At 42.8% G+C, this 21,092-nt stretch overlaps 1 protein-coding gene across 7 annotated transcripts in view; it reads right to left on the bottom strand.

Annotated features, from left to right (window-relative positions):
- The window catches only part of GRID1 (glutamate ionotropic receptor delta type subunit 1), a 605,033-nt gene that overhangs the window by 124,155 nt on the left and 459,786 nt on the right, over nucleotides 1-21,092 (bottom strand). For all 7 annotated transcript variants that reach the window (XM_068950711.1, XM_068950715.1, XM_068950709.1 and 4 more), the window contains one exon: nucleotides 4,051-4,104. In XM_068950711.1, the coding sequence (XP_068806812.1) occupies nucleotides 4,051-4,104 (54 nt within the window). The remainder of the gene's footprint in view (nucleotides 1-4,050; nucleotides 4,105-21,092) is intronic.

Below are 21,092 nucleotides of genomic sequence, written 5' to 3'. Positions count from 1 at the left end.
TTTTTGCAGAACGTCTTCCTTATCTTTCTCTCAATTTGGAATGGAAAAAATTTCAAAACCATGACATTTCCCACAAAAATCAGAAACAGTGTCTAATTCTATTTATAGCCCCAGACCTACTACAGCTGGTAATAAAAAAAAGCGGACAAACTCCTAGAGCATTGCTCACAGTGCAACTATATACAGTTTCAAGCGCTGTTCTTCTGCCTCTCCCATAGATCTACGCTCTGGGCACTGCACAGCATTTTCTGTGAACGTGCAAAAAGAGGGAAGAGGAGAATGAAGAAAGTCAGGAGGAACAAACAGATGCTTGATGTCACACACCAAAAGGAGAGAAATGCAAGTAGAGAAAAATCAAACTAGAAAAGGGAAACAGGAAGAGAAAAGAAATACACACACACACACACAAAAGGAGGATATCTACAACTGCAGCAGAATGATGCCACACGGAGAAACAGCACGCATCTCCCAAAGTTGGTAGGCAGCGTCATTAAAACTTAAAGGCGTAACTGACAAAGACATAAAGAGAGCACCACATGCATTCTAACACATCTTCTTTAGGGTCAAATTTGGTTATCTTTGCTGACTTCCAGCACAGTCAATGGTAATCCAAGGTTTTGGCAATTGTTAAGATAAAGCTAGGTATGGAGTAGTCATTGTTCTCAGGAGACGTTTGCTTTTTTTGCAAGCACAAAATCACAAATATTCCAGCTTTTGAAAGCTTGGCCTACTTGGCCTATTTAACTCAAAATTCAGGTGAAACTGCTATCCAAATGAATACAAGGACCATGATTTAGTATTTCTGGATAAACAAAAGGGAAGTAGAAGATTAAAGGGGGAGTGTGCATAGATATATGTTTTATCTTTTTACTCCTCCAAATCCCACTATTTTTGGCAGATTCGCCAGTTTAGAACATAAAACGTCTGACATGAGAAAACTAGACATACCTTACAAATATGCTTTTTAAAACACTAGGAGGTTTTTTTTTTTAACGACATATTGTAAGATGAGGGGAAAGTCAAATCATGACTTCAGGGAGGACACAGGACAACATGCTATCGCCTGCTGAGAATCATCCTTCTGTATTCTCTCCTACCCTGACAAACTCGCCACTGTAACGTTCCAGCCTCACCCAAGGGATCACCTCCCAGGGCACGAGCCTTCTTCTACTGACAACTGAGTCCTTGCGTCGTCGGTGGCATCCAGTCTGATTAGATGCCTCAGCAGAGCGACTCGGGCCACCGGAAACCATTCCTACGTAGGATCTTAACGGTAGCAACTGGGGGTCACTTCTGAGATTCCCCATCTGTTTATTAGCAGCACAGCAAACTTACCGGCTGTATGGTTCTAAGACGGCTCATCACAAGCTTGGTGGGGTTCATTATTTAATAAATTTAAAGTGATACATTAGTTCTAACTCTGAAATTTAACTTCTATCCTGGAGTATGGGACAGAGAAACAATAAAGAAAAAAAATCAAAAATCTAGACACGTATTCAGTTATCATTCCAGAGAGATTGAAATAGACTTATTTCCAGTAAGACTTAATAATAAACCGCTCGGAGAAATAATACCGTGCTGCATTTTCATTCTTACTATAGCAAAATAAGTGCAAGGCTCAAGTCTTCACTGCCTTGAAGATGAGAGGTGTGCAGCCTGTGAGCGGGTGCTCACGCTCAGCACGCACAGTGGCATATCCTGTGCCTTATGTGGTCTACTGGGTAGAGAATAGCATGGTGCATAGCGTATAGATCCATATAGGGGAACAGGTCTATTCTGTACCCATATAGGCCCCACACGGAGTCTTGAGGTGGGAAATGCCAACACAGTTTCTACAATCCTACGCTCTTCAAACAAAGAGCGTAAATGGAAATACTGCCACTGTGCTCTGAGTATGGGACTTGCTTCTTACTACTGTCCTTTTGGTTCCATTAGCCCTATCTCTCTCCTTCCTTTCACAGGACTTGCTAAATCACACAGACCAAATGGTGAGCAGGAAAGTGAAGGATCCTGAACCTCTCTCAATCTGCCTGGAAGGAGAAAAAGCAGAGGCTCACTATTTGGCACCTTTACTTGACTGTCAATAAGAATGACAGTGCTAGGAGGTTATTAAAAGTTAATTCCATTCCGCAAATCGTAGCCACGCATCAACACTCAGTCAGAGAACGGCTTATTTTCCGTCACGTACCCGTGCAGTCCTCACTGATACCAAACGGAAAAAGGCATATGGACTGAGGATTACCAGTTTGCCTAACTGCTGGCACAGGTGCCTACACAATATTAAATAATAAGCAAGCCCTAAGGAATCTATCATTCTGTAGATAAATTCCACGTGGATGTTCAAAGAATCATCCTTCCACGGCATCTCTGAGCAAATCAAGACCTAGGCTTTCCTATCAAAACGAACAATCAAGACATTTCCTCCTCTTGTAGCCTGCACAGTCTTTCTCCGGCATTTCATGAATTCGAAAAGTTTTTGTAATTGTCTATTTGAATTCAACGGCTTTTGGGGATATTTCTAAGTTTGTGCATTGATACTTATCAATAAAGAATATTTATGCGAGTGTTGTACCTGTAGTAGCAAGTCTCCCAGACTTTTTGAGGTCGTATGGAAAATCTAATTTTTTCTTGTCTTGTGAAGAATTAATTTATACTTTATGTTCACATTTTGTTATCATAGCTTCCCTACCCGGTCTCTAGTAACAGCGAAAGGGGAAAAAAAATTTCTCAAAGTTTAAGAGCAAACTAGACACCTTTTCTGATGCGTATATGTACGTATGAATATGTTTGTGCACGAGCACCGAAGATTTTTATTTGGGACGTTTCAGATTCAGGCTTCACAAAGTGAATTTTAACATCTGAACAATAACAGCAGCAGCAACAAATCCACAAACAGTCCTTCTCCATAAATGTTTAGGGCAATATGCCCTGTATTATCTTTATATGACTATAAATATTGACTCTCTGGGCATACTGCTCGTATTTTACGGTGGGCCATTACTGCAGCTGACAAATCAGGAGGTGCGTGAATGTAACAAGGACCAGAAAGGATTTTCTTATAAAATCTTCATAAGCAGAGATTTCACTGCCTTTCTCTACCCTTCTATTTAATTGCAGAGCCTTTCTAATGCCGCACAATGCAATTTATAGTTATTATTAAAAACAGTCTATCCAACACGATGAGCTAGGTGTAAAGAAAGCAATGAATTGGTTATTAAATTAGAGGCTGTGTGTTTAAAATATAAACATGAAACAGTGAATATGGTTCGGTCTTTTTAATTTACATTTCACTATCTTTTAACAAATCATTATTAAAAATAGAACTATACAAAATAGTGCAATTCATCCTGAACAACAAATGCCTTGTAAATCCTTATGTATGGTACAACATTTCAAGCTTTCCCTGGCTCTTTGAATATGAGTCGCACTGATTCCCAACAGGGCATCTCAGTACTACGGTAAAATAAATAATCAGTAATAGCAGGAGAGGATACCATTTGCTGCAGAAAGGAAATCTCACATTTTAAATCCAGGCTAACCTGGATCTTGGCCCAAACACCAACACAATTCTGCACTAAAAAAAACTTGCATCATGTAAACGCCTCTTCTAACAAGCTAAGCCTACAAGTAGCCTCAGTGTTCTTTGCTGTCACTAACAGTATCCGAGCGCAGGCTTTCACAGCAGTGAAGGGCGAGATTCCAGCATATATGTGCACGCATTTATTCCAGATCTCTTTTGAGATATTCTCTTCTTACTAAGCAACTAACAGGATAGGGTCAACAGTGAAGTGGAAAAAAGCAGAGTCTCTCAGCTGCTAGCATGTACGCTGGAAGCTTTACTTTGACCTTTGGTATTCAGCCCATGCCAACTTAAATGAGACAAACGAGCAGTGATGCCACACAGTTTGCATTTTGTACCATTCAAGCAGCAAAGATGGTAAGTTCGGTGTATCAAATGGTTTGGTTAAGTTTGGTGTATCAAAACACAGGAAACAAAAGATGGCGATGAGTGAAGGAACCAAGCTATCTTGCCTCTTTTGGCTTTCTTACCTCATTTACATAGACCCAGTGACTATCCTTTGAAGCAAGGTTGGTTTCCACAGCCTACAAAAATAAAAAAAAATAAAAATAAAATAAAATAGGTGAAATACATTCGAGAGACAACTTACATTAAGAAGGTACTACTATAAAGGCCATTTTGATTGCTTTCAGTTGCTACTGGCTTTGTTTCAGTAAAGCTCTTTTAATCTATTCCATTGCTACTTGATGGAAAGGTGTTTTATTGGTCGCAGTCACATTTCTCTGACTTTAGTATCTAAACCAAAGTACCCTGTACCATGACGATACTCTGTGGACGCACCACGAAGGCAACGCGGCACTACATCAACATGATAAGGGATCCTATGATGCACGGCTGCAGGCACAAGACAACGTCTTTCCCATGGTACGTAAGATTTAACTCCCACGGGACGATACTTCTAAAGGATCCTGGTCAGTAGGGTTCGTTTCCAACATGTCTCAAAATATACTTCTATACCTCTGTCTTATTACAACTCTGATAGCTAGTTAGCCTGTCTAATGAAAAATACCACTGAGACACTCAAGAGAAGTTCGTATGAGTCAGCCTCTCTTGCGACTTACGTAAGACCCAGGAAAATATTATGATTTGCATGGACCTCTTTGCTCGCTTCCTCGTACGGACCTGGATGATTATTACACGTTATATAATAAACGGCACTTCTCATCAGACAGCATATTTATCAGTACACGTATAATCCTCATGCTTTGTGAGGATTTTAAAACTGGAGAAGACCACTAGCACAGTCAGCAATACTAGCAACAAGGACCTTATTGGAAGGATTTGGCAACAAACGTGCACGTTTCCAGCTGTCTGCTGGGGCTGAGGTGGATAAGCTCACTTCAAGAGATTTTATAGCCCAATAAAGAGGTACGGAGCATCAACAGGCGCACGCTATAGTCATAATAGTGGCAATGTTCTACTTAACACCTAGTTAAACAGTTATTGTATGTTCACCTCACCTAATAAAACCGGTGAGTCCCAGGGGCACATATCTTAGGAGGCAGCTCACTGCACAGAGCCAGTTTCCTATGTTCCTGCCTTCAGCTACTTCCATCTGCTGTGACAGTATGGCCCCACTTACTGAACAGATATAACTAATCATCACTGAAGTCAACCTGCTTATTTTTTAATCTGGATAATTTCAGCACCCTGCTCACTGTGCGCGGCCTCACAAACGGTTGCAGGGGTGCAGAGTGGCTATGTGGGCTGCACCACTGTGCTGGGCAGAAACAGTGTCAACCAGCTTTGCCTCCAGACCACGACGGTATAATAAGCGTCTCAGATATTTAGCTTCAGATAAGATGAATCACCTTCTTTCTGACTACAAATGACTACGTTAGAATAAATGCCCACAACTCATACAGCTGAAGCGAAATGACATTATATCCATCCCTAACATAGGCAAAGGCAGTAGTTACCTGGTCTGCCCCACCCTCCCTCTCCTCCTCCCTCCCCCCCCCAAAAAAGGAAAAGGAGATTTAAAATTGGCTTAGTAGTCAACACCATTTTAACACAGCTCTTTGTTTATACTCAGTGTTGAAAAACATGTTAATAACTTGCCTAAGTTACTGTGTTTAAAAGCACTATTCATTTGCCTATGCTATACAAACCTGAGGTAACTACTGGCAATACCCATACCTCGATCTATTTCTCATTGTGTCTATACCTGAGTACAGACAATGAGAAATTTACAATGGTCTTTTAAAGAGACAAAAACCCCAAAAGAGAAACCGCAAAACAAATCAAAAGACAAAAATCATGGCAGACAGGACACAGTATTCATCATCATCATAAACAGCATTATGGGAAACTTGACTATCCTTGCTGTTAAGGTAGAGGAGAACCACTAAAGGTAACACTGCTGACAGGATAATCCTCTCTCAGGCCTGCCGCAACAAGTTGTCTCCCATAGTAATTGCCTACCTTGCATTTCTTTTAAGCTGGTAGGAAAATTAAACTGCCCACCCCTAATTGAGGAATTACAGCTACTAGGAAAGCTAATGGCAATGAAAGCGAGGGCGAAAACATGCCCATTTCCCTATCCACCCCTCTAACACAGTCTTCACCCAAAGCCAAAAGAGCCAGGTGCTGTGATATATAGAGGAAAAGCAAACTGCTGGCAATATAAGCAAAGCAAAACTAAACTAAACGCTGCTCAGGTGCAGAGTTATTGCATTGGCTACATGGTGAGATTTATCTGCCACAATGAGCAATTAGTATGAATAAATGTTATGGCTGGGGAGCCAAAAGAGCCAGGGAATTTGAAATGAATCACCATAGCTCGTTCTTCTGGGTTCACATATCCGGGCCAAGGTTTTAAAACCAGGTGCCTAAGGGTAGGCTGCACCAAAGAGCCAGAGCATGAGCCCACCCAGCACCTCCTACAGGAGGCAATGGACGCTGCGCTCCAGAAGCCTCAAATGCAGTTAGAAACACAACGCTAGGTGGACAAGTTTCAATTCTATGAATACGTTCAGTTTAGAGCTGCAGCACACAGCATGGAGCGTTATTCCAAACCCTGACGTGCTGAGAGGATGAAGAAACGTTTATGTTTCATTTTTCAGGTTTTGTGCCGCGTATCCAGACTTTGCTGAATCCCAAAATGTCCTAAAGTGAACTACTGAAAGAGAAAACTTGCAGGTTTCAACCTTCCGATAGCATTGGCACGTACGTGTTGCACTGCCTAACTTGCACAGGCCTCTAGGCAGTGTGAGGAGTAAGATCTAAGAGACCTGCGATATCTGCAAGCAAATTTGTTCAGAATTCTTGGAATAAGAAAGAAATGATATAGGTTTGCAATTTACACAGTTTCTAGTGCTTTACACAGGAAGAAGTATCAGCACGTGGGAGAATATGGCCACTCATTTTCAATTAGTTTTTAATTATTCAAACTATTCAGGATCTTGCAATTCTTTTAAGCTGGTGCTATCATCCCTTCAAAAAAACCATCCACAAAAGACCCTGAAGGACCTATTAAAGCCTGTTTCATAAACATATTCTATAACAAAGAAAGTAGGTGGAGTAATGTTTCTGATTGCTGTGGCTGAGGAAAAGCTCCGCCATCTACTGGAGCAGGAATCATGCACTACAATGTGTTACAATTAATGTCAATGTGTAAATGGCGTTACCAGAACCAGGCCAGACTGGGAGAAGGAGGAGTCAGACTGGGAGAAGGGCAACAGTGAAACGGCATGCAATTCCTCAGCAGCAAGCATTTGCAGTAGACATGAAATAAGGAGATACTAAACAGTAGAATATGAGCATTACGACTTCAGATCCCAGACCATCAATGACGAAAGGAAAGTATGAGATGCTTTGTGAAAAACAATCAAAGATATTTCCATGTGTATGGTTTTGTTTCCTCTTAAAGGTATGCCCTAAAAATGACTTACTGCCAACAATCCATGACAACAATATTTTATTGGAATATACTGTGAAGCACAAAATAGGTACACTGCTTTTATGAATAAGTAACTCGGTTCATTATTTTATCTAATGGTAGTTGCAGGATTAAAAGAAGGGAGGGAAGCGAGCAATAAATACTGCTATTTGCAGAAAGAAACTGCTTACTTTCATGAGCAGGAAACAGACTTTTCTATTTTAAAAACATGGCTTTATTCTGGATTTAAATAGCCAGGGAAACATAATAGGAATTAGGGAACTGGTTTAGTTTCCAAAGAAGAACTACAGACAAAGCTTTCACTGCAATACCTGTGACAGTAATTAATTGGATAGTATCAAAGTGCACCTGCTTATCTGAGAAGCTTTGTATACGCCTCAGATACAAACAGGTTTAAGATACAAGATACAGAAAAGTCAATTCTTGTAGAGCAGATGGGTTCAGTCTATATCCCCTATATACGTGATATATACTTAGAAACTACTTCAACTAAAATAGTGCAGCTCACGTCCAGCAGTGACTTGTACAGGTAATAAAACTTCACAGAAGAACAATTCCTCTGTGCCAGTTAACGAGATTCTTGTAATTCATTAGACCCTTTCTTTCCCTTGCACCTTACGTAAACATCTCCAGGTTCAGTATCTCCAGAGGAACGTAACTCCTATAACGTTCTATAGATTAAAAATAAATTAATAAAATAAGCCTTACTAGTTGGAATAAATAAAGTATTTCTAATAATTCAAAAGAAATATCAGCCTTGGGTCATCTCATAATAATATTCATAATGTAGTGAAGAAGGCTGCAAACTGATGTTGTTTCTAGCGCTTATTTGACAATCTTACCAGTAGTATATGGATTAAAATAAAGCTTTTCCTGGGCACACTATCTCATCAACTCAAGAAGAAATGTCATAAGTCTAAGATATTCTGGACTAAGAATCTCACAGAGAAAGAAATCGGTTCCACTAAACTGAATCAAATCAAAACTGCAAACTTACTTTTCTCTTTTAATATACGTTAACTAAAATTTCTAAATGTCGTTCCAAACTGAAATACAAAATTCTTCATTGTCAAAATGTTAGAATTGGCAGGTTATACGACATACTTTTTCAAATCCAAAAATTCACCCGACCTTTCCTAATGAATATCACTGTTTCTGAGGAATTTAGAGTTTTAATTTTAAAAGTTTCCCAGAAATTCTACACTCTCCCTTTTCTGAGCATCTTATTACGAACACGCGCACGCACTCACGCTTTCCCAAGCGCTCAGCCCCGCAATGAGTACCTATCTTGCAATGATCACGTCCCTGTGTCAGTGTCACAGTAATTCCCCCTCTGCTCGCAACAGCGGCGGTCAACTCTGTAGGAGTGACGAACAAACAGTAAACACAATTACGTGCTTTAACATCCATGTTTTCTGCACCACGAACGGTGCATAGTCCTTGGTTCTTGGTCTGCCCTCTAAATATGTATTACTAAGAAACCTCAGTACATGGGGACGGTTTTTCGAAGCCCTTGGACAGCATCGCAGTAAAGCCTGAAGCCCAACGCCTGCACGTTCCTCCACGGCAGGACACCATGGCCAAGGAAGGCAGCTCTTCCCGCAGTGGCCCAGGGGAGCACTCGGAATCATCACAGGACTGGCGTGCGGCCGGACTGTATTTGGTTCCCCACAAACTCCGCAACGCTTCATTTACGACCGCTGTCTAAATAGACCTTCTCAGTGAAGCTAAGATCCGTGTTTGCTCAGAGGGTCTGAAAAGGGCCCTTTCCTGACCTTTATCTCAGTTCCCCCATAGGCTGAATAACTCAAAAAGAAAAAAGGAGGAAAAGAGGAAAAAAAAAAAAAAAAAGAACATACATCCCAGAACACATCTCCCAATACCAACAGAGTTCATTTTCAGTTGCTATTAAGACGTTCCAAACAAACTGGAGTAAATATGATGCAAACCTTTGCTAGCTTGTAGCTCACTCTCCTCCTGCAGCTGATGAATGCTAAGCAGGGAGCACACACAACCTTTCATGCAGTAGGACCTGATAAACCCAAACAGAAATATTCTAAGAACGTATTTGTAATGTTTGCACTGCGCTAGTTTTCTTTTATGCTAGGTCACGTACAAACGGAAAGAAAACGATCTTCAGGAAAACCTACCTAAAAAACTTTAATCTTAATCACGAGAAACGCATAAGATGCGGAAAACGTTAAGGTGGAGGGGGAGCAGAGGAAGCACGCACTGCAACACCTCCCCATTACATGGCTGTAGCAGTCTTGAGTAAGTACTGGAATATATGCAATGCTGTCTATTATTTTAGCCTTAATCATTTAAGTGTAATACCTCAGGATTTCTGTTTAACCTTATTCAAACTGTACAGGTAATTTTTATTTTGTTCCACTTCTGTTGCCATTCCCTTTAACATGCAGTCCCTGGAACAGCACATAAAAATAAACGCCTGTATCTGGAAGTACTCCAGAAGCATTCAGGAACCATCTACTCAGCAAAGCTCAAATGCCATATGTTATTTATAAACATGCTAACTGGTGGCCATCTAACTACATGGCACAGTGGCGACACAGGATAATTGCCCAGCTGTTAGGGAGCAACATTTCTGTCAAGACACAAATCTACCATTAACTAAGGAACATAACCTCTCAGAAATCTTGCACTGAAAACTTTACCAAAGATTACACACTGAATTGACTTTGAAGGCTCAAGGAAACCTTTGAAAAGAATGATTAAATTCTGCTTAGAGAGCACTTCTCTTTAGAGGGTAACAGGTCTGTACATCTGCACTCTAAAGCAACGTCTCACCTTTTTAGAGATAAATTTTACTGCTTTAAGAAACATATCCCTGAAAGATGGCAAACTACAGAGAACAAAGGGCAGTACAATTCTTCAGGGTTGGCTAGCATCTGGGGGGGTTCTTTGGGTGGGGTGGATGGGGCTAGGGAGGAAAAGGGGTCCCCCTTCCATGAATGGAAGGAGTCACCTGCGCCCAAAAAGCAGTTTATGTTTTCTGCTCGTTTGCAATGGCCCCATGGGCTTGGTGAGACATGAAGACTGAAAAATAGCTCGCCAGGCCCAGGCCCTGTGTAAGAAAAGCTATTTTCAGCATGGATGGCTGCTCTCCGCTTTAGTAACGAGTGGCCCTTCAGCACTGACAAGGTAACACATTTCATACACCTCACCAGCCCCACACGCTGTGCCTTCTCGGCTCAGCAAGAAAAGCTTCAGCTCCAACTCCTCATTACAACAGAACTTCAATGTAATTTTAAGGAGCTTACACAACAAGTTTCACGGAATTTGGTTTTTTTGGTAGGTATATAGCCAGCAGACTGCTTCAACTGTAACTGCATCATTAAACAACTGTTCTCTAACACGCAACCAACACAAGACAGTGCACAAAACCAACTTACATCTTCCTAATTTCCTCTTTTAAATGCGTTAAGCCTCATCAGGACAACCTGACAGCTCAAAGCTCCCGAAAGTTGTGTACCACAACATTAGCACTGACCTCCAAGGACCAACGACAACGGACAACAGACCACTTTGATTTTCACCAACTTTTAGTTTTAGTACTGATTCATAACTTCTGGCACAAAACTCACAATTCTACTGCAAGGCTGTAATTTTACACAGGTGTTGTTCTGGTTTGTGTGGTTGTTTTTTTAACTCTGGAACTTGGAGAAATACATCCACATGAAAGACTACCCTGCCCACTACACACCTTTTCATCTACCTGGATACACCTTAAATATACCTCTTAAATTCCTTAAAAACACTGAGTTGCTTCTAAGGTGTTGTGGGAGGCCCGGGGTGGGGGTGGAGGGGGCAGCTGGGCCAACCACAAAGCATCCTGACGCGCTAGTCCCCACAGCACTCGCTGGCCGAGGGCTCCCCAGCGGGCACAGCGCGCAGCCGCCGCGCTCCCGGGGCGAGCAGCCGCACCGAGCCGCTGTGCCGCCTCAGCCACTGCCCCCCCGGGGGGGGGGGGGGAGAAGGGAGGTACTCACGTGTCCGCCGACGGCAGCGGGGGGGATCCCCAGCCGCCCGACCCAGCGTCCCCGGCTGCCCGCAGCCCCCCGGGGAGGAGAGCGCCTTGCGGACGGCCGCCCGGCGCCCCCGAGCCTCGAGGAAGGCCGCTGAGGCGGCTCCTGCCCCGGCGGCTCCAGCCACCGCAGCTCCCCGCCCACCCCCCCGACCCCGACACCAACCGTCGCTGCGGCACGCGCCCCTCTTATAGCCGTCCCGCTCGGCCGCAGGCGAGTGATTGGCGGGATCTGCCCCGACCCCGCTCCTATTGGTCCGCTCTCGACCTCCCCTCCCCCGAGGCGCACGCAGACCCCGCCCCGCCCCCTTCTGGAAGGTTCCGCCGTCACCTGGAAGGTTCCTCCTTCTGGAAGGTTCCGGCAGGGCCTGGGGCCCGCCAGCCCCCGGGCGGGCAGCTCCCGCGGGCACCGGCCCTCAGGGAAAGGGCGGGGGACTCGCACCTCGCAGCCGCTGCCCAATAACACCCCTTTTCCTAACCTCCCCCCTAAACCAAGCCTTCCGTGACGTAAGGAAAGAAGACAACACCAGCCTTGCCTCAGCCTCAAACACAAGCGCTTCCAAAGCAATCCTCCTCTGCCCCCAGCTCCCTTATTTTAAATTGCAAAATAAATACATAAATGAAGTAAAATCCTCACGGATCTGAAGACTTGCTTGCCAGTCGTCCTGCTTTTAACGTGCACAAACAGTGCCACAGGCAGGTCACCTTAACTCTCTCACAGCAGAAGACTCTTCTTGTCAGGTCTGCCAAGAGGAAAGACTATTTGCCTTTCTTGACACCGCATGAGGCCATGGCAGCAACAGGGCAGGAGCAGATCTCGCTGAAAAACATGCTGTTCCTAAGTGCTTGCATGCAATTATTCAGGAAAGTACTGCAAAAGTTATCAACGTAAAGATTTATATTCAGTCTTCTGATACCATTTCCACTTCACCTAACTAACACGAGCTCACCTAGGGTTTGCAAAGTTGGAGACAAATGGGTTTTTCAGAACGAATGCTTCTGCACTGTCTGGAGCACCAGCTTATCTTCGGCCTCCAGGGAAACAAGGATTCATAACAGATTATTCCTTGGTTCTCTTCTGGAAACGGAATCATTTTTGGCATTTGTAACTACTGTAATCTTGTTCCCATTGTTTCTGAGGTAGAATTTAGACAAAACACAGATTTGTGCTAAAATCTCCATGTTCTGGAGCTACTATACAAATTGAAAGGAAGAAAAATGTGAAATTAATAGGTTTTCAGTTTAAAAATCTGCACGTATTTCACTTAGGGTATATCATCCTCAGCACTGATTTCTATTATTCTGTAAAGTATGGGAGGATTCAAAAGGGAAACTTCCCTTACGGCTAATGAAAGTTTCCCATTCCTCAGTGACAAAAAAATAAAGTACGCTATATAGTGTATCATGTATGCAGAATGACTTACATAGAGGACCATGTGTCTCTGTTTTAAGCTTCTTATGGCCAGAGAGAGAGAAAAAGAGAGGAAAAAACGGTCCCTAACTACTATTAGAGGAATACACACTTTTTAACGTAAAATTTTGGGTTGTGACAAACTATGACCAAAAATAAATTTGCTTCAATATACGCCCCATGAAAGGGCACTCAGATTTCAGACTAATACATGAAAGCATCCAACAAATATTATTTTCTCTTCCTAAAGACAAACTGAAAGCATTGCAAAGGCATCTGCCTCTTTGCTAGGAGTCCAAATGAGACAATTTTCTTCCACATCCTGCACCATGACTGCAGCTTGGAACAGTGCCCACAAAGGTAAATAAAAAAAAAAAAAAAAAAGGACTTATATCCAAACTACACAATTTTAGCAAAAATGCTGCCGTTTTTCTTGTATAACAGGATTAATGCTTTGCCCATTTTTTTTAAGCAACTTCTAAAATACATTTATTTATTCTTCTCTGCATATGTACAGAGACGTAAGAACCACGTAACTGATGGATAATAGAGACTTAAAAATTCCCCCAAATAATTCTAATAGCTCTTCATTCAGTCTTTCAAGCAAATTAACTTTAGAAGGAGCTGGCAGATATATATATCATGTAAACAGATTACTCAAACAATAGAAATAAACTGCTAAATAATCAGATAGGGCTGTCATTAACAACAAAAGACTAAAAATACAACACAGAACTGAGCAGGGAATTCGTCCTTATTGAGGAAAAATACACGGGAGAAGGGAACGGGAACCAAGTCCTTTACTTGCTGACAGACGTGCTCGTAGGAGCCATGGCGTGGTCAAAGTCGCCAGCCTGCAGACTCTGCCTGGGCGCACTGAACGCTGGATGAGGCAAAGCCGCGTACAGGAGACCCAGAGCGCAGGCATCTTTGACTGGGGCTGGTGAGCAGGTTAACTGCAAAACTGAGAAAAAAAGGTTTGACCCAAGGAAAAGTTTTAAAAGATGGTGTCCTGGAAAGCCAGTAAGCAGAAGGCACAAACTGGGAATTCTGTGGGAAGTTTGGGGGTGTTAATTGCCAGGATGGAGAAAAAAAAAGATGACACTTGAATAGACCTCATTTTCATGTCGGCGTTACATCGGTTTTTAGGGATGACTGAAAAGAACGTGACAACAAGTGTTAGTAGATGAAGAAATTTTACAAAGACCTGTCTTTAAGTGGTTACCTGATGGGAAATATCTCCATGACACCGTCACCTGACAGAAATCCTGGAAGAGAGGAATTAAGGACTGGAAATGCAGCTGGAGACACAGGAGAAACGTGGACAAATTTCTGAAGACAACATGTAGGAAGGAACAGAAAATATTAATCTGACGTAACACGAGTTGCGCGTGTTACGGAGCATGTGACCACACAGACAAGACAGAGAAGGGATCAAACACAGCAGGAGAAAGAGCTGGGTAAGGGGGGAGAGCGCCGCACGGGGGAACAGAAGCCTCACCTAGGGCAAGCAGGCAAAGAGACCCAATTCACCCCCAAGCAAAGAGGAGGATCAAACGGAAAGAGCTAAGGGCTGGGACCTGCAGGTGACAAGCACAACATGCAGGAGGTAAACAGAAATAACTAAAGGAAAGGGGATGAGGGAGAGAGGAAATAATCACAAACCAGAGGCAGAAAAAAACCCCCCGAGGCGACCAGAAAGTCACACGACAGGAGGAACCGCTGAATCACACGAGCGACGACGGATTGACCAGCCTGTCAGCCCAGCGCGGGGATGGAAGGGAGGCTATGCTGGGTCAGGACGCCAGGATGAGAAACCTGGCCCCGAGGCAGACAAGGAATAAGAAAGAATCAGAAAAATCTTTGTTCACTTCAGGTCAGGTGTCACTGTGAGTTTACTGCTGGAGAAAGTTGGGGAATTTTTATATGTACGTGAGGTAGAGGCACAGCTCAAATGAAAGTAGGATGAAGCTAATGAAGACGAACAGAGAGAGAAAAGACTCACGGTAAAAAGAAACAGTCAGAAAATGTAACTGCTGAAAAGTATTCTCATTACAAAGGACATTTTGCAGGTAAGTCTACCAGATAAGACTTTCAGTGCTGGCCTTGAAGGGCTAACTCTGAAACTACCAAAAGGAGAAGATTGAAAATTAGAGAAAGCTGAGAGGGCTCACGGCCTCGAAAACTGCTTGTCATTTGCCAGAGTGAAAATCAGGTTAATAAAGACACCCTAACGGCTATGCCCAAACTGAGAGGCCAGTGCAAAATGTAAAATTAGCAATAAGAAGAACAGAAATATGAAGGCATTACAAGGAGAAATGGCATGGTCTTTAGAGCACTACAATAGATGGCCCAGAAATAAACAGGGACATCATGGCAAAACAGACTGAATCGGTGCAATGCGGGGAATGCATAGATAGGAAAGGAAGATTTCCCGGGATAGTGCAGGCATCAGCTAGTGACCATACAGTCAAAGCTGAATATAAACAAATATGTCTTACCTATTAAGAAATTCTGCAGGAGTTGTACGCCTTTGATAAATTTTAAATTCTCACACAAGACCAAAGAAGAAAAACTATTATTAATGGTGGATCTTGTTGAATAGCATAATCATGAGTTAAGCAAAGGTAAGTCCAGCTAGGATTTCTCGCTTCAAAATGGAGAACCTTAAAGAAATTCCAAATTTCCTCTGCCATCCTCAGATTTTGAGCTCCGTTTGAAGCTGAGAGCTTTAATTGCTTATTTAACATTATCATTAATGATCTCAATAAATACTGTTAAAGAAATATACTTTGACAGAAAACCAAGAAGTGTGGTAAACACAGATGTATTTAAAGAACTCCTAAAAACATGATGACTTCCAAAGCTGGATTAATGTAATTATGGTGAAATATACTAGTATGAAGAATAAGGTCATGCAGTCAGAGAACAACACAAATAATTACTACTATCTGAGGCTTCATTAGTTTGAAAAACATCAGAGGTTTGTTAGAGGCTTATCATCTGTGATCCACCAATTTGTGCAACCATGAACTAGAACCGTGAACTAGAACCGTGAACTACACCCTAAGACGTATCAGCTGAGATACTGTCCACAGAGTAAGAAAGCATTAATTCCACCAGAGAGACACTTCTATAGCCATTACGGGGGTAAGAGCCGAGCCCAAGACTGGATTGTGCGTTTAGTGGCAGAAGAACCAAAAGCCAACCTGCTTGATCTCTTTTCAGTAGCTCAGGAGGATGAAGACCAAAGAGGACTCAAAGGTTTCTACCTATTAGAGTGAGATCTTGAACTCATTTCACAACAGTAGCACTCAGTTTGATTTCAAGACGATGCATCATCAGTTTAGAAAAGCGATTATGTAATATTTATGTATTATGGCAGCCTCTGATCTCAGGGGACAGGAATAAGTAAGCTGGGAGTTCACTTCTCATATTGCACCCCCGAGAGAGTACAGAGACCGAGCAACAGCCCTGAGGACTCCTGAGTTTTAGGATAAAGACACCTAACACACACTTAATTCATCACAGTTTATGGCAGAGCTGCAGGAGTTGATGCTGAATTCACGTTTGTATTCGGAACTCAGACATTTGAGGTTTAATATCTCAGATGTCCCAAACTGCATCTCCTGGAAGCTGGCAAGCAACTTGTCCCCGGCAATGTAATTCCTTTTTCCAAACCCAAATTGTTTTTAAAAGATTAAGGTGTTTTAATTTTTTAAAGCAATGAGTGCAAAAGCAGCAATCTTTTACCATTCCAGTAAGGACTGTCTAACATGATCTTTATTATTTATTAAAGCTTGACTTTCAGAGAAAAGAAAACCTTTCTTTCAAAATCTGCTATTTGGTAGTTGAGCTGCTATTCTCTAAATTTAGGGCTGAGAAAAGAAGACTAATTACTTCTGCTCTGAACAACTTGGCCCAAAAAACAAAAGGAGAGAGAGAGAGAGAGAGAGAAAGAGAGAGAGAGAGAAAGAGAGAGAGAGAGAAAGAGAGAGAGAGAGAAAGAGAGAGAGAGAAAGAGAGAGAGAAAGAGAGAGAGAGAGAAAGAGAGAGAGAGAGAAAGAGAGAGAGAGAGAAAGAGAGAGGGAGAGATGATATTTCATGGAAACCATATGATTCGGGAACTAATAATGTGATATGGGAGGAACATTAGTTCCATTCAAATTGAAGGGGACACGATGTCAACCTTGGACTCTTCTGTCTCTCAAATACTGCTTTAAATCCTCCAAAACTGATACACATAGAAGCTAATATTAAGAGACAGGTAATCTACATGGTTGTGTCAAGTAACTTGGTCAACAGGTCCTTACAAAAGTATCTATTACAAACATAAATTCACCCCAACAATTAGCAAAGAAATCTTAGGCACAGACAGATGTTTCACAGCTGCAGAGCTGTATTTTCATCTTGATGAAATAGGTGTGACACGGAGTTCTGGTAAAAAGGACCTTCTGCTATGTGTGGTTTTCAAATTCAGCTACTATCAGTCCCAAAGCGGGGAGCTCCAAGGCAAAATCTAAAAACAGTTTTCAGCAGAGCAGAGAAGAAAAGAGATAATACTAGTGTGGTGCTACTATGTCCTTTTTCAAAGTGGGAAATTAAGGCAGAGAGATCAAGTGCATGACAAATGTCACACCCAACATTTGTGACAGAGCAAGGAGCTCAAGCTCTCTCATCCCTCTTCATGCTTTCAAAAGTAAACCTTGTTACAGAAGTCTGGCTTCCTTCTTGCCATCACGAGCATCAAAAGGGTGCATATCACAGCAAAGAACGTGCTGAATCTGCTGCTTTCTGTCTCCAAAGGGGGAAAAGACAAGATATGTTACAAGTTAAGCATGAGCCAGCAATGTGCCCTTGTGGCCAAGGCGGCCAATGGTCTCCTGGGCTGCATTAGGCCGAGTGTCACCAGCAGGTCGAGGGAGGTGATCCTGCCCCTCTGCTCAGCCCTGGGGAGGCCTCACCTGGAGTACTGTGAGGCCAGTTCTGGGCTCCCCAGGACAAGAGAGACATGGCGCTACTGGAGAGAGTCCAGCGGAGGGCTACAAAGAGGATGAGGGGACTGGAGCATCTCTCCTCTGAGGAAAGACTGCGAGAGCTGGGCCTGTTGAGCCTGGAGAAGAGAAGACTGAGAGGTGATCTCATCAACGTGTATAGGTATCTGAAGGGGGAGTGTCAAGAGGATGAGGCCAGCCTCTTCTCCGTGGTGCCCAGCAACAGGACAAGAGGCAACGGGCAGAAACTGAACCACAGGAAGTTCCACCTGAACATGAGGAAAAACTTCTTGACTGTGAGGGTGACAGAGCATTGGAACAGGTTGCCCAGAGAGGCAGTAGAATCTCCTTCCCTGGAGATATTCAAAACCCGTCTGGATACAGTGCTGGGCAATATGCTCTAGAGGTCCCTGCTGGAGCAGGGAGGTTGGACTAGATGATCTCCAGAGGTCCCTTCCAACCTAAACCATTCTGTGATTCTATGTTTTTGGAGATATTCTGCTACTGTTTTAGAGGCCTTCACCACAAACATTCAGACAATAGTCCAATTTGATATCATTTTTTAAAGAGTACTTTGAAGATAAGTACTCTTGGCTCTGTGCTCATAAATATGTGCCTTCCATGGCTTTCTCTATTGCAGCATTCAAACTGAAAACCAAAACCTTAACTTACCACGGTATCATTGCAAGTCCACACTACCGAATTATACCCCACTGCGCCATGCTGGCAGCTACTAGTGAGCCTCGGCTTTTGACTGTTTCCAGGTGAATGCCAGAGGGTGACACAAGTATTTTTCTTTTATGAATCTGAAGCTCAGAGCCAAAATTGTCTGAGCACAATCCAGAATTACCCTGTCCTTCCCCGGGCAGATACGCACGCATGTTTGTGTGTGTGCATGCATTTGTGCCAATGTACCCTCACCTATATGTGTATGCGCATAGATCTCAGGGGACGGGTACACGCAAACAAACAGGATAAGGAAACTGGAAGGCAAGAAAGGGAAGAAAGGCAATAATCTCACAGATAAAAGACTGATGCTAATGGCCTTAAAAACATCCAGGTCCAAGCAAAAAGGAAATTTTAGAGTTGTGTTCTTACAACACTAGGTATGGATCCAGAAGAACCGGTTCTTGGATTTATCATAAACTTCTTGGAAAATGATGAGCAAATTTTCTCAAGTTTGACATACAATAACAACTAACTCAAATTATATATGGGTGCTTACATAAATATACACACACACACACACACATATACAGATGCACATAAAATGTAAATTTCAGAGAGAAATAATATATATAGAATATAAATAACACAAATATAACCTATAAATATAAAGAAATAAAACGCCCCAAATGTTTATTTAAATAAAATACATACATGTAGATGTGCACGTTTAGCTATTTCCTTTTTCTAACTCATTTTCTATTTTGACTTTTTTAACAATAAAGTCACTAAACCAAGGACGTACCCCGCAGACTGCACAGGGCATTAATCTCAGCAGCCTCAAGGCTTTACCTTTAATAAAAATTCTCACAAGTTACAAATGACAATAATATATCCAGCTATATCACTGCAGCTCTCGCTCCACTCGGAGCAGGAGCCCAGGGAGGAGCGTTCAGCCTCAGCCACCGTGGCACAGGCAGGACACGCAGGCTCTGGCATCCCACCACTTCATGGTTCTCTCTGTCCCCAAACCGGCACCTTTGGCCTCGCTTGGACATGTTGGGATCTCTCTTTACGTGGCAGTGTAATTAGAGGAACACCTAGAGGAACTCCTGGGCACGAGCAACCTGCTACTAAAGTCCCTCTTCCAAGCAATCACTATTATTTGAAGAAATTCATCACAAAAAAGAAAGAAAAAGAGAAACATATACATCACCAGGGTTTCTTAAAAATCTTCTGCATAGGTATAGCAACAGCACAGGTCAGAACAACTAACTAACTATCTTCTTAAACTCCATTTATCATTTGCGACAGAACTATACAACCACCAGCATGGAGTAAATACGAAATGAAGGGAGAGATCAGGAGAGGGAGAATGTGTCATGATTAGTGCTTTTGGTGCTGTCCAAAGAAGCTGATGTTTGCATCGTTTATACTGACAGCTTGCTAGAAAACAGCATGTGGCAATGCAAAAAGCAGCCAGTCACTGGGACAGCTTGCTGGGCCAAGCTCTCCGATGGTGACTGCATATCGTCATGAACTGCAAATGCAGGATGCTGTACACAGCTCTCCTCTGCACCTCTCCTCCAATACAGGTCAAGTAACAGCACATATTTAATGAAAGCAGCTTACTTAATATTGCTTAGTGACATTGCCTGTTTTCCCTCCAGTTCCTTCCTAAGTCCATGCGCAATAGTTAAAATCATTTAGCATGGCCACCTACTATAGTAATCAGTAAATGAAAATAGGTAGCAATAAAAGATGGTTTGGATACCTATAATTTAGAACAGCCTGTGGGAGCTGCAGCCCACCGCATCAATCTTGGACAGAGTTTTGCCCAGGCAAACCATGTTTGCAGCTGTTTCAGGGACCTGTGTCGCCTAGGACTAACAACCGGGCCCTACTAGCAGCTACGCTAACAAGCGAAAAGCGTCTCTGTACATTTTGGCCATCGATTTTAAGTTTGGCTAAATCTAACTAGTATTTATTGGTCAAATTAGACACTCACTTGGAAATCAATACATAGCACTAGACTACACAGTTTGATTCTCTTCTGGCCTGTATGTCACGTAATCAGTCCCTTCTGCGGGAATGCCAAATGCTAGATCACTATAGCATCAGCTTATGCAAGGCCTGTGCTACAAATGTAAGGGGCAGTCCTGGAGAACAGCCCCGTTTTTCCTCCTGCCAGGGATGCAAACCATGGCTGGCTGGCTGCACACCTCCCAAAACATGCCCCAGATGTTAGGCACCAAAAACGGTTGGAATAAGAAAACAGAGGATGGCTCTTTTGAAATGGTTCAGATACGCATAGTTTTCTGCGGATAATCGCTTATCCACTTCTGGGAGAAAGAGGCTTTTCCTGCCCAGGTCAACACTTCTGGACAAGCAACAAGAAGCCATTTCCCCCTCTAGCTTTACTTGTGCCTTGCCTTTGAAAGCACATCTCACCACTTCACTTAGCTGCGTTAAATGAAAGACCACACGGCTGCGGC

The sequence above is a fragment of the Struthio camelus genome, chromosome 7 (genome assembly GCF_040807025.1).
Source record: "Struthio camelus isolate bStrCam1 chromosome 7, bStrCam1.hap1, whole genome shotgun sequence".
NCBI lineage: Eukaryota > Metazoa > Chordata > Aves > Struthioniformes > Struthionidae > Struthio > Struthio camelus.
The sequence above is the reverse complement of the archived record's forward strand: the minus strand, read 5'-3'. Positions and strand labels throughout refer to the sequence as shown.